Source organism: Lynx rufus, unplaced genomic scaffold (genome assembly GCF_022079265.1).
Source record: "Lynx rufus isolate CCGP_SWC_20201006 ecotype Redwood Valley unplaced genomic scaffold, mLynRuf1.p SCAF_20, whole genome shotgun sequence".
In the NCBI taxonomy this organism is placed as follows: domain Eukaryota; kingdom Metazoa; phylum Chordata; class Mammalia; order Carnivora; family Felidae; genus Lynx; species Lynx rufus.
Genome location: NW_025814835.1, coordinates 25,686,989 through 25,712,164, shown reverse-complemented (window position 1 = coordinate 25,712,164; position 25,176 = coordinate 25,686,989). Strand labels below are relative to the sequence as shown.

The 25,176-nt window shown below is 41.9% G+C and overlaps 1 protein-coding gene across 5 annotated transcripts in view; it reads right to left on the bottom strand.

Annotated features, from left to right (window-relative positions):
• The window catches only part of DYM (dymeclin), a 353,737-nt gene that overhangs the window by 101,481 nt on the left and 227,080 nt on the right, over positions 1-25,176 (bottom strand). For all 5 annotated transcript variants that reach the window (XM_047086465.1, XM_047086468.1, XM_047086466.1 and 2 more), the window contains one exon: positions 8,248-8,350. In XM_047086465.1, the coding sequence (XP_046942421.1) occupies positions 8,248-8,350 (103 nt within the window). The remainder of the gene's footprint in view (positions 1-8,247; positions 8,351-25,176) is intronic.

Sequence of the window (25,176 nt, the reverse complement as noted above, 5' to 3'; positions counted from 1 at the left end):
CCAGTCTGATGCATCCACTGTCTAACTCTGTAAGACGTGGACCTGTTGTGGCCATTTCATATAAATGACATGTGGCCTTTTGTTACTGACTTCTTTAACTCAGTACGTTTCCAGGGTTCATCCATGTTGAAGCTCCTATCAGTATTTCATTCTTTTTTAACTATCCAATAATATTCCATTGTATGGACATACCACACTTTTTGGCTAGCTGATAGGTGTTTGGATTGTTACTATTTTTTGCCTATTAGGAATAAAGGTGCTATGACCACTCACGTTTCGCCTGGACTTCTGTTTTCAATTCTTTGAGAGTATCATCATATGCTGGGTCATATGATTATTCCATGTTCAGCTTTTTGAGGCACTGCAGATTGTTTTCCGAACCAGCTGCACAATTTTACATTCTCACCATGAGTTGAATGAGGCTACTAATTTCTCCACACCCTCACCAACACTTGTGATTTTCTGTCTTCACTGTGGTTGAAATTTGCACTTTCTTTTTTCTTTTAAATTAAAAAAAATTTTTTTTAGTGTTTATTTTTGAGAGAGAGACAGACAGAGCACGAGCAGGGGAGGAGCAGAGAGAGAGGGAGACACAGAATCTGAAGCAGGCTCCAGGCTCTGAGCTGTCGGCACAGGGCCCGACACGGGGCTCAAACTCACAAACTGTGAGGTCATGACCTGAGCCGAAGCTGGACGCTGAACCGACTGAGCCACCCAGGCACCCCTAAATTTATTTTTGAGAGAGAGAGAGAGAGAGAGAGAGAGAGAGCGTGAGAGAGAGCGAGTACAAGTGGGGGAGGGGCAGAGAGAAGGAGACACAGAATCTGAGACAGGCTCCAGGCCCGATGTGGGGCTTGAACTCACGAACCGTGAGATCATGACCTGAGCTAAAGTCAGATGCCTAACTGACTGAGCCACCCAGGTGTCCCAAAATTTGCACTTTCTGACAATGATGTTGAGCACCTTTCAAAGCGCTTACCGGTCACCTGTATATCTGCTTTGGAGACATGACTATTCAGATCCTTTGTGCCCATTTTCTTTTGTAATGTAGTAAAAGCATTATTGCTCTCTTGCATCACAGTCCAACAGGGTACCCAACTGGCTTTCAGTAAGATGATTCGCGGGTCCATGCACTTGCCATACTATGGACCCTGGAATCTCTTAATAGATTTCCTGCATCCAAGCTAGCACATGATGAGAGAGGTAGGGGGAGGTGGACACGCCCCCCTTCGCGTGCAAGACGCAAGCGCGATGGGAAAAAGTGCTTAGTTGCATATCCAGGGAGAGGAGATGGGATCGGTGAGCATCCAGCCCCTCACTGCCTCACCCGGGGCCTAGTGGAGTGTCTGGCATTCAGGAAAAGTGGCTGATGGACTCGAAAAGTGCCAACACAAGACACTCCTTTTGCTTTTGGTGGTCACTCTGGTTTGGTTCATCTTAGGAGCTCTGGGACACACTCAGCCCTGGTATATTTCTAACGTCAGGGAGCATGCTGAGTGAAGGCCCCTCTTTGGGGCTGAGATTCACCCTTTGGTGCCAAATAACTACTTAGATATTTCGAGACAGATTAAAGATGCTTCCTGATGGCACCACTCAACTGTGGTCAGTTCATGGTGGCTCCCGTTATCTCTCCCCCTCCATCTGATGAGGTCACACGTAGCCTGCAGAAATTTTCCCTGTCACTAGAGGGTGTGGAGCCATCTCCATCCTCCGAACCAACTCCCGTTGCCCCAGAATATCTTTCCCAAACATGAACTGCACAGCACATCTGTAAGAGCTAACACTTACTAAACACTTGGCTGTGCCAAGGATCCTACCTGGACTCTCATTTAATCCTGACAACAATCTTGCGTAGTGGATTCTACTGTTACTCCGATTTTCAGATGAAGCAACGGAGGCCTAGAGAAGCAAAATGACCTGTCCAAGGCCAGATAGCTAGCTATGCGTAAGATATACACGTTACAGAACCAGCTTACGAAAGATTCACCCGTTTTTAAAATTTGGACTGTTTGCCTTTTTTGTGATTGAGCTGTTAAGAGTTCCTTACATATTCCAAATTCTGGTCCCTTATCAGATGTAAGATTTGCAAGTATTTTCCCCTACTCGGTGGGCTGTCTTTTCACTCTCTTGATGGGGTATCCTTTGAAGCACAAGAGCTTTACATTTTGATGAGGTCTAATTTATCTGTTTTTCTTTTGTCACCTAAAATTTAGTCCTGCATTTTCTTCTGAGGATATCACAGTCTTAGCTCTTACATTTAAGGTCTCTGCTAGATTTTGAGCTAATTTTTGGATATGGCGTGAGCCGCTCTTACACGCCAGACACCCTGTCACACACGAGAAACCCTACGGCGACGACGTGCCGTTTTCACTTCTATGCCCTTGTTCAAGAAGCAGAACTCCTGGATTATTTTCCCGACTTAATCTCTCTTCTTAAAAGCACTACCCACCTCAAATTGCAACTCCTTTCCATGAAAACCGGCCCAATTCCTTTCCTACTTCCCCCAAGTTGTTCTCTTCCTCTTCTGAAACCCCCCAGGTTTGGTTATAGCCACCTTACAAAATATGTCACATGCAATTGTAATTTAGTTGTGCACTTGTTTTCATTAGCCTCTCAGGTTCCCTGTGTACAGGCGCTATGCTTACTTCATTTTTACCTCTCACATCATGCTAAAGTAATTCCCAGATAGAAGTTTGATCAAGATCTTTCTTAATGTCACCATCACTGGAATAAACACCCAAAAGTAATTCCTTGTCGTATAGAATCAGTTCAGAATACCTCGTAGCCTCTTTCTGAAGAAATGAAATGTCTAAAAGCAAAAATAAACAACAGCCAGGAGAGTATTGGTTCCAAAGGTAAGTGAAATGACATATTCCAGGGTTAGCAATATTTTTGGGTTCCATGTAGAATGATAATGATACGCAGTCAAGACTTGATCAGAACGAATCTCAAATACATGGCTTTTGCTCTTTAGGAAGCTACAATTTAAGACAGCAAATTATTACATCGAGTTGACGTTGAACAACCTGTTTTATGTGTACTGAACTAAAAGGAAAAAATGCTACAACTACCCTTTGAATAGGAAAGAGACAATTCTTTTTTTTTTTTTTAAGATTTAATTTTTATAAGTAATCTCTATACTCAACATGGGGCTTGAACTCATGACCCCGAGATCAAGAGTCACATACTCCAGCCATTTGCAACTACATGGATGGAACGAGAGGGTATTATGCTAGGTGAAATTAGTCACTCAAAGACAAATATCATACGATTTCACTCACACGAGGACTTTAAGACACAGAACAGATGAAAACAAGGGAAGGGAAGCAAAAATAATATAAAACAGGGAGGGGGGCAAAACATAAGAGACTCTTAAATATGGAGAACAGAGGGTTACTGAAAGGGTTGTGGGAGGGGGGGTGAGCTAAATGGGGAAGGGGCATTAAGGAATCTACTCCTGAAATCACTGTTGCACTACATACTAACGTGGATGCAAATTAAAAAAATTAAAAAAATTAAAAAAAAAAAAAAGAGTCACGTATTCCACTGAGGAAGCCAGCCAGGCACCCCAGGAAAGAAGCAACTCTGATATAAAGATCACGTACAAATTAATGAGAAAATATATAATTCAGCTTAAAAAATTACACACATCCATGACATGTGTTGGAAACTAATCTTCTTTGACTAAGAAAATGACCAAACCATTCAAATTAAATGTCATACAGATATAATTTAGGCCTGAGACTCCTTTTCAGCTCTGGACACCGGTAAGAGCGTGCAGGCGTGCGGAGACAGAACTTCATCCCCATCAATTAACCAGTTAACATTTAGCCTCCTTTTTTCAGCCTAAGACACAAGAGACTCGTGCGCACTTCAAAGTGCACTCAATCCTACTAGGAGAGAAGATATTACAAATGAAACAATTACCGGATAGAAAAGAGCATACATTTAGTTGCTCCTTCTTTGTGTGTGTGCAACAGATCATATATACCACTGGTTCTCTCATCTCAAGAAGAGCCTTTTATCTTCTTAAAAATCTCTGATGCTCTTAAGAAACTGTTTTTATGCGGATTATATGTAGTGGTATTTATTATATTACAAATTAAAGCCAAGAACAATTTAAAACACAAGAACACAACGCATTCTGTGAGCTGTCAGAGCAATGAAATGATCGTTGACCATGTAGCCTCTGGACAACTCTACCATACGGTGGTACGGGAGAAGGAGGATAAAAATGAGACTTTGAAAACACTGGGATGTGTGTGCATGTACGTGTACACACAGACACATAGATGTAAGTTAGTAGCATTATACTTGCTTAGCATTCAATGATAAACTCTTAGCTGCTGTTTATACCTCAGCTGTTTTTTTCTGATTCTGTCTCCTTAATCTTTTTGGCTGGGTCTTTTTGGCTTACATCCTTGAATTCACCATTTAAAATTAGATGGTAGAGGGGCACCTGGGTGGCTCAGTCGGTTGAGTGTCCAACTTTGACTCAGGTCATGATCTCGCGGCTCGTGAGTTCCAGCCCCCATCAGGCTCTGGGCTGACAGCTCAGAGCCTGGAGCCTGCTTTCGATTCTGTGTCTCCCTGTCTCTCTGCTCCTCCCCTGCTCATGCTCTCTCTGTCTCTCAAAATCAATAAACATTAAAAAAAATTTTTTTTTAATTAGATGGTAGAGTCAGTCCTACAGAAAGTTTCCCAAGTTTGTTGATGATCAAAGGACAATATAATTTGGTTCCTTATGGTTCCACCTAAAATAAAGTTAGTCTTCTCATCTCAAATAGTTGCTAAGATGATTGTTAGAAATTAGGGAAATAAAGCTTACGTGACATTATAATAATATTCACAATTGAAAAACCACGGTTATAGTTTAAAAAGCAACTAAATTCATTTGTTATTTTTGTTTCACTTTCTAGATTCAGGTTTGTTGTATATGATCAAAGTTGTTTTAGAGGCTTATTCTTATTTTATTTACTTTTTTTTTGGAAATCTTTATTTATGAGGGGGTGGGGGGGGGAGGGAGAGCACACACAAGCAAGCAGAGGAGGGGCAGAAAGAGAGAGCGGGAGAGAGAGAATCCCAAGCAGGCTCTGCACTGTCAGCACAGAGCCAGGCGCGGGGCTCAATCTCGTGACCTGAGCCGAAATCAAGAGTCGGACACTTAACCCACTGAGCCACCCGGGCGCCCTGAGACTTATTCTTAATTTTAAAAAATCTTGAAAGATTCTAACAATTCTCTCCTGTCCCTTTAGTCATTGAATTAACTTTTAGGAAATCCTGATATAAAGTTCGTCAACTGAACTTCAGGTGCTTCGCGAAACATGTACGTTGCCCCTGTACAAAGACTGCAGAACCAGCTATGACTCTCTGCACTACGGGTTCTCTCTCCCCAAAGAGGACTTGAGTGCAATTTTTTTTCACTGAAATTTTATTTCCCGTCGAGCAGCCGGACCAGTACCCTCATTATCTGGAACTTGGTGGAAGGCTTCAGGTTTCCCTTGAGATGTTTCGACAAACAAGGTTGTACTAAAGAATTAATACTGGTGTTTTGGTAACTTGCTATTGTTTTCTGTGGTGTTACTCAACTGGCTTGTGAATTACACACTATAATGAGAATAAATATTTTCTTAATATACTCAGAAACCTCTAGGTAGACTCAAAGCATTCTGTGTATGACAGGGAGAAGAAAAACGCATTCCTGATTTTAAGCACTTATTTAAACTCATTCAATCTCCACTGCTGCATGTAGACCCTTTCCTTTTCCTTTTCCATCTTTTTCAAATACGTGGTCTAAAGCATCAGTCTAGGACACAGAGCTTTATGTGGCTGGTGACAGAGACATTTAATTAAAATGTCTAGGGAGGGAAAAAGGAAACACATTTATTTTCCCAGTTAGTGACCAATTTAAAAGAGAGTGACAGTGAGGACGTGGTTTCAAATATGCACCTCGCTCATGGTGTTTTGAACACTGGGAATGACGAGTGAAAACAGCCGGTTACCTCGGAAGAAGAACATGCACTTACTTTTACGACTGCCATCGTGTTCCTCAATTGCCTTGCAGTGATTCCGTTACTGTCACTACCACTGAATCAGGGCCACCCACCCTCTTCAATTAACTCTAAGGAAAGGCAGCAAAATTCAAGTTCATAAATGCATTTGGAGTATGTTGTGGCATGGCTGCTAAAATGAGGACTGTCAATGACAGATTCCAAATGGAATTTTCCCAGCATTTCTATGGAGCAGATACTTTAGGAAATTCACTGTTACTTAGTGAAAGTCTCATGCAAGAAGAAGTCAGCAACTCTAAAAACTGTCAAGTTCAACAGTAGAGGTCATATGTCCGTTGAGAGTTCAACCTGTCCCGTCACTGCATAATCACCATGATTGGCGAATACCATTAAATACGACCCATTTTCTCAAAGACATTGTCATTTTTCTGGTCTCTGATTATAGGAGGATGCTGCTGGCACAATGTCAAGACTAAATTCATTCAACACATTGTTGTGAAAGAAATGACACAGGAGTACTACATAAGCAAATGACAGTTGTATAAGAAATCACAAAACATTTACAGATGCATTGACTTCAAGCTCTCAATAAACACGATCTCCACTGCCACTCTGAGGCCCCAACTGAGGTTTCCAAGAAGTGATTAGGAAGAAATATTTTTCCCATAACAAGTCATGGCTCGGATAGAAGTGAGCTATTATGCTATTTTTTTTTTAAGTTGAGAATATTCAATTAGGAAAAGATTATATACGTACATATATATATATATATATATATATATATATATATATATACTTTTTTTTTTTGGTAAGAGAGAAATACTTTGGAATTACAAACTTAATACCTCAATGGGAATGACAGATCACAGCATCACACACACGCACACAATAAACACAAAACAAGACAAACAGCACGGGTCGGGTTGTGAACGCTCACGGCTATCTCTTGTTTGTCAGCGACTGCTACCCGGACCGGGTGCTGTTCCCACAGTCTCTTATCAGCACAGCCATTTAGAAATGAAACAAACCACAGGAAACAAAACAACTCTCCGGCTGTCTGGCATGCATCACCACTTCAAACTCAGAGCTTCAAAATTCTCTCGTGAAGTTTCTGAACATCAACCCACTGAGTTGTCGTCGGGGGATGCAGGGAGGTCCTTATTAGACTTGATGGACAAGTTCTCAGGTTTATGACACGAGGATTTTTAGCATCATCATCTAAGCCATGTTCCAACAAAATATAAGAAATGTTGCAGTTAGTGACACTGCCCTAAAGGAACTCTGAATGTTCTCTCCTTCCTGTTATAATGCTCATCCCCGAGCTGCTCCCATTCTATTCTGTCATCATCCTCTGAAGTTAGGTGGTAATGAGCTCTTTATCTTTGAAGTGGGTGAAATCAAGGGAGTACATTAGTGCTGCTGTCCCCTGACCATGGCTTACAGGACCAGAGTAGCATCCTGATCTGAACAGAGCCAACTGGATTCTCTCTCCCAGGAAGTGAGAATGAGGACTTCATGACTCTAGTCAGGTGGCTGAAGACACGACCCTCACAGGACATGTTACTGCTTGGGAGGGAGGAAGCTGGAGTGGCTGTTTTAGGTCCCAGTCAACGAATAGGGAAATCTGGCCGATAGCAGCACAAGAATAATACCGAAGCAAAAGGAAGCAGAGCCTGGAAACTAAACTAAACTAAAGCCTCAGAAAGACAAAATATTCTTGAATCCAAAAGGCTTTTCAATTTCAGGTTCTGGTTCTCTGATAATCTAGGTGTACCTGTCCCCCTTGAGTTCAGTGAGAAACCTTTGCATAGTTTCTATAAAACTGCTCCTTGTGCTTTTATGTAATTAGTTTGAGTGGGTTTCCTGCCTAAGGTAACAAGTCCTATTTTTTTTTTTCTAAGTAGGCTTCACGCCCGGTGTAGAGCACACGAGGCTTGAACTCACAATGCTGAGACCAACACCTGAGCTGAGACAGAGTTGGATGCTTAACCGACTGAGTCACCCGAGCGCCCCGCAAGAGTCCAAATTATTAACAATCACTGGCTTAGGTTTGACTTCTTTAACCACTTGATAATAATCATTTAAAGTTCTTCCTTGATTTGCGACATCACTCCTTTCTCTGCACAGTAGAGGCGTCATGGCCATAGACAGACACTGAGAAGAGAGGAGTACTGTTTCTTACAAACCTAACCATGAAAGGAAAACCTCTTGCCGACAAAGTAAGGTAACTACTTACGTAATCTGGTAGAGGAACATCATTGGAACTCAGTGAACCTCTCAAGGACTGTGTGGCTTGTTCCAGAACTTTGTTGTGTTTTTTAGACAGCAAGGAAAACAAACTGAAAAAAAAAAAAAAAAAAAAAAAAGAATGAGTATCTCCTTTTCTAGGTTTTATACAGAATTATAGAGTTTCACAAGACGTCAATTATTCTAAAATATACATGTAATGACTTTTTTCATGCCTGTGTTAATAGCAGGATTAGTAATACTACCAATAAGACAAAAAAATGAAGTGAGTAGAATGTTTAAATTATAAGGAGTCTAAAGCATAAAAAAAGTTTGACAGCTTAAAGACCGTATTTCAAACACGGGATAATTTTCTTTCCACAGTAGTGGACAGAGATTCAGACAGTCTGGGATATGAACGAACTTTATGAGTAACTTGGAACGTAATCTGTTACTAGTCACTTGAACTTGTATCTCAATGTTCTCATCTTTCAAATAAGTGTGTTGGGTCAGATTATCTTTCTAATGTAATACAGTCTATCGCTTATCACAGCTTTACATTCTTCTCAAAAATAAGGACTTTACATACATTTATTAGAAGATTTCCACTTCTGGCCATGATGGGTTAACTGGTACCGAACAGCCTTCCTGCTATTAACACCTAGGAAAACTGGACGAGCTACACGAGACAACATTTTCCAGATGTCGTACAACACCCGCAGGGCAGGACCGTGGTCCCTACGAGAGAGTGTGTGCCTAGACAAGCCTTCCGGACTGTGGTACGGAAAGCTGGCACCCGGCAGCATGCAGCAGCGTCGTGCTGCGCTGAAATCACAGAGGGAAGGACTGGCGGCTGTGTGGCAGGTGGAATTTGCAGGCAGATCACTAGACTGGAGAGAAACGCAAGAGGGAGGTCCAGAAACCTGCCCAAGGGTCTTCTCCATTTGAGGTTTGGTTCTGTTTGTCCTTTTGAGGTTGAAAGCGAACCTCACGCTTGCCGTTCACACCCACTTGCCATGACGCGCTGGTAGCCAGTACGGAGCAGCACTGCGTTATCTGTGATTCCAGAAATGTTATATGCGACAAGGCACGTATATGAATGAATACTGTACACACACATCTATCTCTCTTATTCCACCACCAAATGCGTACAGTTTTGCACCTCATACTTTTTTGCATTTCTTGATCCATTCAATAAACATCGAGTGCCGTAACTTGGTTATCTAAACATCTGGGTATATCAATAATTTAACTAGTCTATTATTAATCATTGCAACGTCTCCACTTTCATTTCGTTATTTTTCTATCAACGGCACTGTGCTGAACACCCTTCTGTATAATTTTTAGCATACTGAGGTGCGACTATCTACTGGATAAATTCCTTGAAGTGAAACTACCAAGTAAAAGAATAACGGAAAAGAATAGAACAGTGAACTGTGTAGCAGTATACATTTTTCAAATATACAAGTTATTTTGTAAATAATGAAAATAAAAGGCAAAAATATGTTGGGATAGTGTGTAAAGTATATCCCCACGGAAATGCATAAAGGGAAAAATTGGTAAGATTGTTTTGCTTGCAGTACATTTCAGGAACAAATGGAATTTGAGAGGAGTTTTCTGAGACTGAAAGAACTTGCATGGTTAGTTCTAGCATAGAGAATGGCAAGACTCATAGGCCTGAACCGAATGCCCGCACAAGAAGGGAAAGCAATAAATGCTCCTGGAAGAAGTGAGCTTCCCAGTGTGAGGAGAAGGGGGGGCCACTGAGGAAGACAGCACACTCTATTGAGTTCACAAAATACCAGAACTTGGGAGCTGCTTAATGGGTTCAACAAACTGGGGGTTCTGCCCATGCCCTGAGCTCACCTTCAGAGGACAACAGAGGTAATCTAGGGTAACTTCCATCAAACCTGAAGAAACTCATTAAACGAGCGGTAGGAATCAAAGCAGAAAGGATTTGAAATGGTTTCCTTTGGAGAAGAAAGGCTAGTTTGTTTACTTCAAAAGTGAATACCAACAACCCGTTCTCCTTGTTGGAAGAAGACAAAACCATGGAGTGAGCTTCAATGCAAACACAAACTCTTTCCGCTGGGCATGATGGGAAATCTGAGTATTAAGGGCAGAAAATGTTGCAGTGGTCCACCTCAAGAGCTGTGGCCACCATTCCCAGCTGCTCTTAAGAAAGCTGCTTTGGGAACAGAGGAGTTGAGGTCACTCCCAGCTTTCTATCGTGAAGGAGAAGCCGAGAAGTCACGCTTACTTCAAGTTGTTATTCTTCTACAATATAACAGGCTTTCCCCTCAGGTCTTAACCGCCACAGAGCTTTCAACTTCTTTTTTTGTTTTTTTAAACATTCTATTTCTGGCTCGCATTTGACATTTTTAAGGCAAAATGACCTAAATTTATATGAGACGTGGCTTGCAGATTGCTGAGAAAAGTAATGTCTGCTGAAAGCTTTGCAACCAAAGTACTAGCCCTGGCTTAATGCTGGTCAGAGTACGCGGTAAAGACGTAGAGGGTGTTTGCACGTAAAGGGGTAATTGCTGGCTTTCAACTGTACTATTCACTCAGGACATGGCTGCCACAGCGCTTGTTTTTAAAAGATTAGACTTTTCTTTTTATACAAGAATGTTCACTACAAACTGGTTCACCACTGAAAAACTGGGAACAACCAGAACACTGAGGAAGAACGGAATGGGTAAATAAACTGTGGGATATTCATACAATGAAAAACTATGTAGTAATTTAAAGTTTTCTAAAGGTACACGCAATCATATGGATACATCTCAAAAACAATGTTGTTTGCTGGGCCCTTAGAGAAGAATGTGACCAACAGAATATTATTTAAATAGTGTATTAAAAATGCAAAAATGATACTACCTGTCTTCTATGGATAAAACATTTGAATAAAACATACGGAAGTGATAAATACTACATTTAAGATAGCTATTATTCTCTGAGAAACAAGGGAAGGAAATGGAATCAGAGAGGGGAAAAAATAAGGGATTTAGCTCTCTCTGCATCTTTCTCTCTCTTGCTTTCTCTCTCTCTATATATATGTAAAAAGCTGTTTTTGTTACGCTAGATACATACATAAGGGATTGCTGTATTTATCTCTTTGACGTATGCTTGAAATACTATATACATTTTAAAAACTGGAATAAAAAGAATACACTACCCTGAAGACAAGAGAGTTCCTGCTAACAGCCAACATTTTTTTTTTTTAAGTTTATTTATTTATTTTGAGAGAGAGAGCTCAAGAGGGGTAGGGTCAGAAAGAGAGGGGGAGAGAGAGAGTCCCGAGCAGGCTCCACAGTGCTAGCACAGAGCCTGACGCAGGGCTCGAACTCTTGAACCATGAGATCATGACCTGAGCCAAAGTCAGGCACTTAACCAACTGAGCCCCCCGGGTGCCCCGACAGCCAACATTTCAGCAAAGAAAGCAGCATGTGGATAGAATATGTACGGTGAGTCCAACACGACACAAGCTAAAAAAACCACCAGCTGCTAAAAAGGCTGCAGTTGAAGGTGCACAGTCAGTGACAGGAGATGAGACCAGAATGGAGATGTCTGAGACAGAATGTGAAGGATCAGAAGTCCGGGGCTTGATTCTACGTCGAGAAGAAGCTAATGGAACATCTGTCTTCCAAAATGATGAAAGAGACGTGTTCCTTGTTCCCAAGGAGCTCAAATCTAAGGTGATAAGAAACAACAACAACCAAAAGTCTGCAATTCTGAACTTGGAGAACACCATGGGTCTTAAGAGTAGGCTGTGGGAACACAGAGGAAGGCTGGGTACATTTCGGAGGAAACCTACTTTCTGTGGCCTTGACGTTTAGGGGGTTGCTAGCTGGGAGACGTACAGGGTGAGGAAGAGGAACTCAGAAGGGGAAACAGCGCCCACAGAGGCACAGAGAGACTCGAGGGAAGTACCAAGGCCAGAACGACGCAAGTCCACGGGGTGAGCGGGGGCAAGAGAGAAGTTTAGCAAGACAGGGATGGGCTGTCAAAGAAAACATGCTAAGGGGTTTGCAGTTCATCTTGTCGAAGTCACTGAGGCAGGCAGGAAGTCAAATATTTACCAAGAACCTTCTATGTGCCGGGCAATGCGCAAGTTGCCTGGGGTACAGTGACGTGCAAAAGCAACGTGGTCTTTGTCCTGCCCTCCTGGAGGAGGTGGTTGCGTTGGGGACAAACCTACACAGAAGGTTCTACCGTCAGTGCAGCGATGGAGATGGGCGTGGAGAGCTATGGGGACACAGATGAGGCTGCCCAGCCGCACCTGAAGGCAGGAACGGGAGGTCAGCCCTGGAGGTGATGCCTGAGCGGAATCCGAAGGAACACTTGGGAGTCGGCCAAGGAAATGGGGCAAAAGGGTAAAGGTCATCTGGACAGAGAAAAGAGCACGAGGGAAAGCAGACATCCAAATGCAGGCAACGGGAGGGCACACACGCTCACCGAGTGTCACACGCGCGGCAGAGCACGGGGTTAAGGCTGGGCTGCCAGTAGGGATGGTTTATGAAGCGTCTCTCGTGTCTCACTTAGACCTTGGGCTTCATCCTGAATGCCAGCGTTTTATGACAGCAAGGCTACAACGGGAGAGGCAAAAGCGAAGCTGTTGTGTCTGGTGTTCAGGTGGGGAGTATGGGGCAAGGGATGGGCAGGAAGTGATCATTCCTTGTTCGTCTATGTCCTCAATCTCTCCCCAGTGCACTCTCATCCCACGGTGGCCAGGCAGTCCCTGCCACAGAACCCCAGGGCTCCAGGAAGCAAAGTCTGAAAACTAGAGCCCGAGGAGTGAGGCACAAGTACATAACTGCGTGCTTGCTGTAGAAAGATTCCTCCACCCCCAGAGGAAAGGACAGACAAGGGCTGCCAAGAGAACGGTCCAGAAGCAGATCCTTTAGGTAACTTCTACGCTGCCCAAGAGCGGAGGAGGTAACCGAGCCAAAGCAGTCTGAGCCACCAGGAAGGCAAAGAGACAACAGAGAGAGTGACAGAAAGGAAGGCATGGACGACTCCGAGGTTCCCAACTTGGGAAACAGCAGCTGGCTGAGAACGTGAATGTATGTGCTAGGAACGGAAGAGCAGAAGAGCAGGGAGAGGGCCCAGGAGGGCCAGGGCTCTGCCTGAAAGAAAAGAGCAGCAGCAGTAGCTACGAGGACGCACATAGGGCTCGCTGTGTGTCAGACACTGCTCGACAATAATCACATGAGGTGCACATTATCACTATCCATCCTTTCTAGGGAGGGTGAAATCGAGGCAGAGGTTGAGTACTTTGCTTAAGGCACACAGCTACTTAGCGGTGGAGTCAAGAGTCAAATTCAGGCAGGCAAACTCCAGAATCTGTGTTTTTTAAATGTTTACTTATTTTTGAGAGAGAGAAAGAGAGCGCGTGTGCACGTGCGTGAGCAAGTGGGGGAGGAGCAGAGAGAGGGAAACGGAATCTGAAGCAGGCTCCAAGGCCCCGAGCTGTCAGCACAGAGCCCAGTGTGGGGCCCGAACTCATGAACCGCGAGATCATGACCTGAGCTGAAGTCAGTCACTGAACCAACTAAGCCACGCAAGTGCCCAGAATCTGTGCTCTTAATGATTCTGCCACAAAACCCAGAGATGCTCAGGAATATCCAGATGGAGAGGGTCAGGGATACCCAAGTGGGCAGTTGAGAAACACGAAGCTCGTGCTTGGGAGAGAGGTGAGACCTTTTAGGGTTATCAGCATCAGCTGACATCACACAACTACAGGTGATCACCCAAGGATAATGTGGCAAGTAAGAAAAGAAGATCAAGGTCAAAATTCTGGGAAACACCATGACTAAAAGGGGAAACAGCAAAGGGCCCCCTAGAGACAGAAGGGGAAGAACAAGACATTCTGGAAGCCACGAGAATGATCTCAAGGGAAGAGTGGTCATCACTGTCAAAAGGTAAAGGCTAGAGTAATACCCTAAAGGGGAGGCAACACTGGGAGGTCACTTTCAGGAGGTGGCATGGGGCTCCCTCCTTGAATACTGCAGACCTTTCCCACAACAATCTTCCCCCTCACAACTTCTAGGCACCTTCTCTCGAAACCCCAGTCCCTCCTTCATAAGAGCAGTCCCCTGAGAAACGAGGACTACCTTAACTCCGCAAAAGAATGGGAGCAGGTAAAGAAACTTAGGTGTACAATTGGTAGTTCGTCCAAGGTTAAAGTCACAGTGTAGTGAACACGCAAGCTCTCTTACAAATCCTAAAGAGCTATTTTAAAATGCAAGGAAATACAAAATATTATTCAGGATGTTAAAGGCAGAGCTATGGACAGAAACCGAATCTCCTTACGCCAAGCTTCGTGTTTTCCCTGTAGACAGTGACTCCTTCCACACGCAGGAATCCCCCTCTCTCCTCTCTGCCCGTCTAAATGCTGCCTGGCCTTCGAGGCACAGCCACATGCTGTCGATTCCATACCCTCTGTGAAGGATTCCTCTAACCTGTGCTCACCCTGCCTCCGAACCACACGAACTTCTAACTTCTCCACACCTCAGCTGACGCGTAAATACAGTCTCACATGGCTGGTCACCTTAGTTTTAATCAGCTTTACTGAGGAATCAGCAGCACAGACTACAATTAACCAATTTTAAGTATACAATTCGAGGAGTTTTGAAAAATATAAACATGCATGTGACTCATCACCATAATCATGACCTAGCTCGTGTCCATTACCCCAGGACAGTCCCCGGCCCCTTGGTAGATAATCCCCTCCTCCACCCCCCCTCCCCCCCCTCCCCCCCCTCCCTCCCCCCTCCTCCCCCCCACCCCCCTCTCCCACCCTCCACCACCCTCCACCTCCCTCCCCCCTCCTCCACCCCCCTCCCCCCCCGCCCCCCCACCCTGGCCCCAAGCAACCACTGATCTGTTTCCTGTGCCTGCGGTACCAGACCTACTCTTTTGCGTCTGGTTTCTACCACTTAGCACTTCATCCACGGGGTTTGGTATCAGCAGTTCATTCCTTTTTATCACTGAGTAGTTTTCCATTGTAGGAACAAACCTCGTTTTTTTTTTTTTATTTATTTATGTATTTATGTATTTATTTATTAATTAGCTGATGGACACTTGGGCCATTTCCCCTTCTGGGCCCTTAAGAATAAAGCTGCTATAAACATTTTCACAAAAGTTTCTTCGTGAACATAAGTCTTCATTTCTCTTGAATAAATCCCTGGAAGTGGGACTGCTAGGTTCTGTGCCCTGCGTCCTTGCTGGCACTTGCTATTTCAGTCTCTTTAGCATTGGCCCTTCCAGTGGCTGTGAAATCTGGCTGTGGTTTTCACCTGCATCCCCTGAGGAATGTTCCTGTGCTCCTGGGTGTTGTTTGCTGAAGTGTGTATTCAGATCTTTTTTGCCCTTTTAAACAATGGGTTGTTTTCCTTCTTCTTCCTGAGTCTGTAAGAGTTCTTCATATATTCTAGACATAAGTCCTTTATCGGGTATTTCTTTGTGAATTATCTCCTAGACCAGTGGTGGTGGTGATGGTGGGGGGTTCTTTTCTTTTCTTAACAGTGTCTTTTGAAGAGGAAAATTTCAGAATTTGATCGAGTCCAATTCATCAAAATTTAAAATGCAAGTGGTGTTTTTTGTGTACTAAAAAACTTTTGCCTAACCCAAGATCCCAAAGATTTTCTCCTATGGTTTCTTATATATGGTTTGTAGTTTTACCTCTCCTATTTACGGTTTGTGCTCCATTCAGATGTATGTATGGCATAAAGCAAGAATCAGGGTTTATGTAATTGGTTTGGTTTTTTGCATGTGAATGTTTAACTGTTCCCCCGCCATTAGTTGATAAGACTATTCCTTCCTCCTTAAACTACCTTGACAGGCTTGTCAAAATTTCATATATGAGCATATATGAATGGGTCTCCTTCTGGATTCTATTCCATTCCATTGGTCTATAACTCTATTGCACACCAACAATACTACACTGCCTTGACTATATTAGTTGTAATCTATAGTATCCTTGAAATCAGGTAGTGTGAGTTCTCCAATTTGAGTTTTGTCAAAATTGCTTTTGGGTCCTTTGTACATCCACATAAATTAAACAAAAACCTTTTTTAATGTTTATTTATTTTTGAGAGACAGAGCGTGAGCAAGGAAGGGGCAGAGAGAGACACACAAACACACACACACACACAGAATCTGAAGCAGGCTCCAGGCTCTGAGCTGTCAGCACAGAGCCCGACACGGGGCTCAACCTCACGGAACTGTGAGATCACGACCTGAGCCGAAGTCGGATGCTTAACCAACTGAGCCACTCAGGCTAAATTTTAGAATCAACTTGTCAATTTCTACCAAAAAGCCTGGTGGGATTTTGATTAGGACTGTGTTAAATGTATAGATAAATTTCAGGATCTCAACAATACTAAGTCTCTGATCCATGAACATGGGATCACCCAGTTTATTTAAGTCTTCTTTAATTTCTTTTTTAAAAATGTTTAAAAAATTAAAAAAAATTTATTATTGAAGTACAGTTGACATGCAGTGTTATATTCATTTCAGGTGCACAACACCATGATTTGACTGATCTTTTCAAATTTCTTTCCACAATGCTTTAGTTTTCGGTATTCACATCTTGCATGTATTTGAGTTATGTTTATTCCTAAGTTACTGCATATTTTTAGGATACCATAGACAGTATTGCTTTCAAATTTCAATTTCTGTCACATGAATAGCAAAATATAATTATTGTTATATACTGACCTTATATCCTCTGACTTTGTTAAACTCATCTCTTCCTATTTTTTTGTAGATTAGGATTTTTTAAACATCTGACCCTGTTTTATGTGAATAAAGCCAGTTTTAAGTGTTCTTTTCCAATCTGAGTTTTTAAGATTTCTTTTTGTTGACTCACTGCACCGCCTAGGACCTTTAGTATAATGCTGAATAAATGTGAGAATGAATATCCTAGTCATTTTCTTGATCCTAGGAAAGAATACATTCAGTATTTTACCATTAAGTATGATTTTAGCTATAAATGTTCCATAGATGCCCTTTATCAGGTTGAGGAAATCCCTTCTATTCCTTGTTAACTGAATTTTTTTTTTTCAACGTTTATTTATTTTTGGGACAGAGAGAGACAGAGCATGAACGGGGGAGGGGCAGAGAGAGAGGGAGACACAGAATCGGAAACAGGCTCCAGGCTCTGAGCCATCAGCCCAGAGCCTGACGCGGGGCTCGAACTCACGGACCGCGAGATCGTGACCTGGCTGAAGTCGGACGCTCAACCGACTGCGCCACCCAGGCGCCCCTGAATTTTTTTTTTTAAATCATGAATAGACAATGAATTTTGTCAAATGCTTTTTCTGTCCCTAAGAAGATCACATGGTTTTCTTTTTAAGTCTATTAAATATAGTGGATTGTACTGATAAAGCATGGAATGTTGAGGCAACCTTATATTCCTAGGATGTATCTCACTCGTTATCCATCCTTTCATATGCTGAGAAAAAATAATGATGGCAGCTGTCACTTACTGAGAACATCCTCTGTGCCCAGCACCTTACTCAACTTTTATAATTGTTAACTAAATTCATACACAACAGGCTTAAGAGGGCACTACCATTATCATCACATTATACAAAGGAAACTAAGGCATTAGAGAGGTAAATTAATTTGTCGAGGATTATACTGCTCATAAGTGGAAGAGCTAGAATTTATATTCTGGTAAGCTGACTTTCAATTTTGCACTCATAACCACCATATGATCTTTTATCAGGAGATTTGTTTTACTGATTATAGTGAATTCCAACCCCCCCCCTTCCTTCATGATTCACTCCTACTCCCTTCTTTTAAGAACAGAAGTGACTACTCTCCTGAAAAATGTCTAACGACTCTCCTGACACAAGGCTGAGTTAATTATCATACCGTTTTCCTGGATCACAAAGACAAACATACGTCCTAAGCTGGGCCAGACGGAAACTTTCCCTAAGATTTTTCTACCCGGGAACGGTGAGAAAGACTGCTGTTCCCCATGGTTAGAAGACTGTAGAGATGTTAATCTGGAGGTGCCCATGGTCATGATTTAGTTTCACAGAGAAAACCCAGGTGCAAGAAAAGGGAATCCGCCTAGGCTGAAACAGTGACAAGAAAGGCACAGACAAAGCAAGAGGCAGAGAGATACTCTGGAGGTACTGACTCCTCAGTTCAAGTCTCTGGAACCTCACCTCTGGAGCCCCAACATCTGCATTGTTTTCTTTCTTTCTTTTTTTTTTTTTTAAATTTATTTTCAGAGAGAGAGAGAGAGAGAGAGAGAAAGAGGGAGGGAGGGAGGAAGAAGGAGAGGGAGAGTACGCGGCAGAGACAGGGAGGGAGAGAGAGAGGAAGAAGGAGAGGGAGAGTATGGGGCAGAGAGAGAGAGGGAGGGAGAGAATCTCAAGCAGGCTCTGCACTGTCAGCACGGAGTCCGACGCGGGGCTGGAACTCACGAACCATGAGATCAAGACCTGAACTGAAATCAGAAGTCGGACACTTAACCGACTGAGCCATCGAGGTGCCCCTTCTACATTTCTTTTGTCAGCTCTTCCCCACTTAAGAATCTCTTAAGACAAACCTCCTTTTTACACAGGCTAGAGTCTGGTAGGGCTTTACTCCTTCATCTTGAAGTATTTGTTCAAACTTCATCTGTTCTTTGGGGGCTACCACAACCACTCTAGTCAAAACTGCAACCCAATCCTGGCACATCCTATTTTCTCTCTGTTGCTTTATTTTTTCTCCACACTACATCCCACTTTCTAAAATACCGTACGCTCTTCTTATGTTTTTATTGTTTCCATCCACTAGAACAAAAGTAGGCAGAATACAGCTTGAAGACCAAATCTGGTCCGCCATCTGTTTTTGCAAATAAAGTTTTATTGGAACACAGCCACATCCATTCATTCGTGTATTGTTTATGGCTGCTTTCATGGTACAATGGCAAAGTTGAGTAGTTATGACAGAGACCATCTGGCAGGCAAAGGCTGAGATATTTACTATCTAGTCCTTCGGAGAAAGTTTCCTCACTCCTGCACTAGAATGTAAGCTCCATGCTGTCAGCCATTTCCACCTGTTTTGTTCACGGTTATATTCCCGGTGCCTAGAACAATGGCTGGTGCACAGCAGGTATCTGATATTGGCTCACTAAATAAAACACAAAGGGAAAACATCCCCTGAAAAGAATGCACCTTTGTTAAGTTTAAAATTTCAGCGTTTATCTGGTTTCCGACTTGAGCCAAACAGCTAATTCTTTACGGCCAGGACAGTATCTTTTTTCCACCATTATTTTACTACCCTAGAAAAACAAGTATTCTCTCCCATTTACCTAGAAATACAATTGACTCACATCTCTCAGTTTTTCCTGAGAGTAATCCTCCAATATTTTTCCTGTGTGTACAAAACTACTTGATGGCAGAGCTGCCTGCGGTTGCTGCCAGACCGGATTTGGGATAGAGAGGAGGAGAGTCAGGGAGATCATCAAAGTTTTTTAACCCCGAGCAAACGCAAACGGAATGAGCACATCACTGACTCACTTACTTGCATCACAAAAGTGAGCACATCACTTACTGAGACAGGAAAAACTATCTGGGGAACAGGTTCCAAGGAGACCATCAGAGGTCCCCTCTTGGAAACGGGTAAGTTTGAGATGCCTGTTTGCTATCCAAGTGAAAGTTTCGGTAGATACTCTGGCTTTAGGAAAGAGATTCCAGTTAAAGATCTGTATTTGGGAACTGAAAACACACAACCGGAATTTAAAGCCATGGCAATGGATGAGAAAACTCAGTATTTAGCCTAGAGAGAAAAAAAAGAGAGGCCAGCAAGGGCTGAAACCTAAGCCAGGAATGAAGGAAGACTAGACGCTAGGTGCTTATACTCTGGGACGCTGACAAGGTTCGGGTAAGTAGAAGTGCCAGGTATTCGAAGGTGGGGCACAGAGGAGGCCACAGGCAGGAAGGCAGACTGAGGATCTGTATTGAAAAAAGCAGACTTTCGGCTCCCCTCTCCTCCCTCACTCAGCCCAATGAGTGCCTTCCTACGTGTTGGCAGAAGGAGAGGTGTTCACTCTTGAAAGGCTGAAGCAGACAGTGGGTTTCGAGGTGGAAGGCACCACCAAGGATGGGTGTGCTATCCCGAAAGAGGGTGATTATGTAACAGCCTAGAGGCTGAACACTGAAATCTCTGCTGTCGGCCCCCTGCTCCCCCGCCCCCCATCAGCTCAGAGAATGCTGTCAGCTAGGCTCGTACATTTGGGAGAAATACTGAGGAGGACTGTCTCGGGAACAGAGGAGAAGTGTAAGAAAAGGTTACCCATAGATACTGACACTGGGGGGGTTCTCAAGAAACCCAGCCCAGGGGAACGGGTTTTTTGCTTTTGTTTTTTTTTTTAATGTTTATTTATTTTTGAGAGAGAGACAGACAGTATGAGTGGGGGAGGGGCTCCGAAGCAGGCTCCAGGCTCTGAGCTGTCAGCACAGCGCCTGACACAGGGCTCGAACCCATGAACCATAAGATCATGACCTAAACGAAGTGGTACCCTTAACCGACTGAGCCACTCAGGCACCACCCCCCCCACCCGCCCAGCTAGAACAGTTTTAAGGAAGCGACCAATCAGCAAAGTCCAACCTGAGCACCCAGAACTTCCAGTCAGTTCTTTGATGCCTCACTGTTAAAAATGAGCTCTGCCAAAGATCACCAGAGAGCCACTAAAATGACAAGCAAAAAAGAAAAAAGGAGCCCAAATGAAACAGAGATAATGTAGGGAGAAAATGAAAACTCTGACAATGTTACAATTATTAAGCTAAGGAATAGAAGCAAACATGTCAGCCGGGATACAAGAAGGAGGTGGTATAAAAAGACAACAAAAAAGAACTCTTGGAAAGTGCAATATGATAGCAGAAATGAAAAATTCAATGAAAGGGTTGGAAAACAAATTTGAAGAACATTCCCAGAAAGTGGAACAGAAAAGACAAAGAGATGTAAAACAATAGCAAAATGGCAGAGAAATGGTCCACACAGTCTAACAGAGAATGTTTTAAGAGAAAAAAGAAAATGGAAGGGGGAAAAGTGGACATTACTAAAAATTATTTTAAGGAAAGTTCCCAAAGCTGGAAAACATGCATCTCCTGAATGAAAGAGCCCACCAAGAATGCAGAAAATAGATAAAAACAAAGAAATCCCCCCACATAATAGCACATATGACTGGAAGTTCAAAACACTGGAGACAAAAGGAAGGTCTTAGTAACAGAGAGAGAGCGCGAGTGAGCGCCATATACAAATTGTCAAGAATTACTATGACATTAGACAGCTCGACAGCTACAAAGCAATGAACGATGCCTTCTAAACGCAGAGTGAAAATAACTCAAGTTCTGAACCCTGACAAGTTTTTATTCTAAAGGTTAAAATAAAGATATTTTCAGACAAATTGTCTAAGAAAGTAAACAGATCACATTATAGTATATGGAACACTGGTGAATAATATCTCACAAGTATGTACACCTGTACTGGGAAAATGGGGAACAGGCCCCCAGAGCGTGCGTGTGTGTGCGTGTGTATGTGTGTCCAGCTGCAGGGGAGCCTAAAGTGATGACTACTACTTCTGAAATATTAGTCTGTTCACATGAAATGTTTTTCTTTCTCATTCCACTTCTTTGCTTCTCATGAAGAATCCTTCTATCTATTCAGAGAAAGTTGAGCAGACCAATGATTGCCAAGAACGAGAGTCAGGCAGCCTCTGTCAAAGACCAAACCAAAGGTGAGGGAACAGCTGTTGGATGGATGGGTCTAATAAACGTGGGGGAAAATCCGAGAATCTTGAACATCTTTGAGAAAATAAAAACTCATCAAAGTCTATGAAGATTATTACTCGTCTTATGAAATATGTCCCCTTATACTTGTGGAATATGCTAGAATTAGTAACTTTCCAGGCTTGTCCTTTCAACCAAACTATATATGTATTTGTTTTAATATGCTGTTTTATGCTTTTAAATTGCTATATGCCTATATGTATGTTTCATAATACATATAATGCATTATATGTATGGTAAACATGGGGTTTTCTCCCCAAATGCTAAGTTCATTTAGGCCTTGATTCTACATTTTTACAGGGTTCTGCACACAAGAGGGTCTAAAATATGCTTACTACTAATGATTTGTCTTTCTTTTTTTTTCCTCTTCTCCTTTCTCCAGTAAAAGAAACTGCGAAGACATCAGTATTCCTTCCTTATAAAACTGGAAACACGAGGTCTTTGTTTTCTTAGAAAAAAAAAAATCTTATTTTTAAGGATCTAAAATTGAAATGAAGAAGATGGCTAACTGCATAATTATCTTTACTAAGAACACTGACATTTACACAAAGAAGTAAGGTTAGAGGAGAAGAAACTGTCCATTCACATTTAATTGACTTAATAACCATAAATATTACTTTAGACATATAGTAAAGAGCTTAAAATTCATTTCCATCCAGGACAAGTGCTAAAATGGCACTGATTTCGTGGCATGTAAGGCAGAGCACAAAATAGGAGACCTCACCACCAATAAATAGCCTGCCGACCGTTGAGTCAGGCTTGTTAAAATGCAAATGTTTAGCAGATCAGCAGTCTACACAGCAACGCACGGAAACACGTGTCCATCGTCACGCTGGATCAGCTAGAATCTACACTGCTCCCTGGTGCAACACTCGAAGAAAAATTCAGTAACTCACCTTCTTGAAAAACGCTGAAGGTAAAAAGCAAAAGATATAAAGAGATGCATTTATAAAATCTACTAAGGACAGTTCCCACCAAAAGGGCACACTTGGAAGTGCAGCTGGAGAATCCAATCGGATTGCCGTAACGACACGCTAGGTAGCTCAGTGAGAACTTGAAATTATGGTTACGACGTCCAGAATGATTTTCACTGTACTATATATCTAAAAATGACACATAGATGCAAAAATAACTAGTTACATGACCAGAGCAAGATCATCAACGAAATGAGGGGTCTTTTTAATTTTTTTTTTTTAACGTTTATTTATTTTTGAGACAGAGAGAGACAGAGCATGAATGGGGGAGGGTCAGAGAGAGAGGGAGACACAGAATCTGAAACAGGCTCCAGGCTCTGAGCTGTCAGCACAGAGCCCGACGCGGGGCTCGAACTCACGGACCGTGAGATCATGACCTGAGCCGAAGTCGGACGCTTAACCAACTGAGCCACCCAGGCACCCCAGGGGTCTTTTTAAAAAAATGCTGAAAACTCAGGAATTGAATTTCCACGGTTAAAGGTAACAAAATAAGGAAGCCATTGAAAGAAAACGGGAAGGTAACTAACAACTTTAAAAATAATGTTACATGAATTATTACAAGTAAAAATGTTTTGGAAATAATGGATAAAATACATGATCTGCCAGTACACAATCTGGTAACTATATATTACAAAAAAATGTAAGCGTGAAATAAGAGATTCCATCTTTAGGTTAAAAGATGATTTTATTTTTCACAAATGTGTTTGTGCAGATTTGTGTGTTTTTAGCTTTAAAGTCATTCCGTGGAGAAATGTGTAGTGAGTGGACACAATGCAAAAGGTTTGTTTTCTTAAGCAGATTTTTCCAATCCTGACTAACCTTGGTCAGAAACGCTATTTAATAAGAATGACGTAAGTAAATTAAAAATTTTGTAATTTGATTTGTCTCAAAGGAAAAGCTCTACCCCTAATTTTAACTTACTTTTATACCTCTTTCATAGATACTATACTTAAAAATGATATTCTTATGCAAACTCAGGTGCAATGAAAGACCCAAAGTATTTTCTAATTAGTACGCAATTCGAAAGAAACCAAAACGGTATTTTCAAGTATATTATGTAACAAACAGAAACAGATTTCCTGCCTGGAAAGAACTTAGGTTGTCTTTCTCTGGTTCTCTTTCTTAGTCCCTTGAGAAAACTAAATGCCAAGCAGACAGCAAACCCATCCGCTTAAAAACAACAACAACAACAACAACAACAACAACAACAACAACAAATTCTGTAGCACAATGTCACACTGTTATGGCAACGATTATGACTGAAATAATATTTAATGACAAAATTCATCTGGAAAGTGGGATTTCCCCCCAGGGAATGCAAGAGGAGTCAGGTCAGACAGTTTAGAAGTTACTGTCACAAGTTAAAAGGCACTTCCTAAGTATAAAGAAATTTCCTCTCAGGGGAAGCCTACCAAATGAAGTATGTTTACTACATGTCAGATTTTACAAAGATAGTCACAGGAAATGTGACACTAATCACTGTTATTTAGAAAATGCTGCAGAATACCTACCTTTATATTATAACACAATTTATCAGGAAGATATTTTCCTTATTTGTTGATCCTTAATTGGGGGATCCCAACTAGAATTTTGAGATTTCTTTTGTTTAGCTCTTAATCTTAATTTAGCGAATATAATTAGTCTTTGGGAGGGCTATAGGAACAGGAAGTCTTAATTGGAATTATAGGTCTTTACTAGTAAATGCCTTTTTTCAACTTCTGCCAGACTCATTACTATTAAAAATCTTAGATTTATAAAAACTATCTTTTTATTTCAACTTCCTTTCAACCTTTGTATACTTAATTACTAATTTATACTTGCTCTATATGCTTTTAACATGTATCTTCCTTTATCTTTTGCTTGTATATTTATCCCATTTCTTCTAAGAACATAATTTTAAGGGCACAGATGTCCGTTATTCTTCTTTCAAGTTTTCTGCAAAGTCTACTGTGTATGCATAGCGAGTTACTTGCTCCCCTTCCCCATGTTCTTTTTAAACAATTATATCCTGGTCAGCGGATAAATTCTTAAAATATGATTGATTATTGGTGGGAAAATATACTTTTGAGTTCAAGGTGAGAAATACTTTTTAGAAAAACCAAGAATCCAAATATATAGACATCTAGATATCTAGATATATATAGATATATCTAGATATCTATATATATC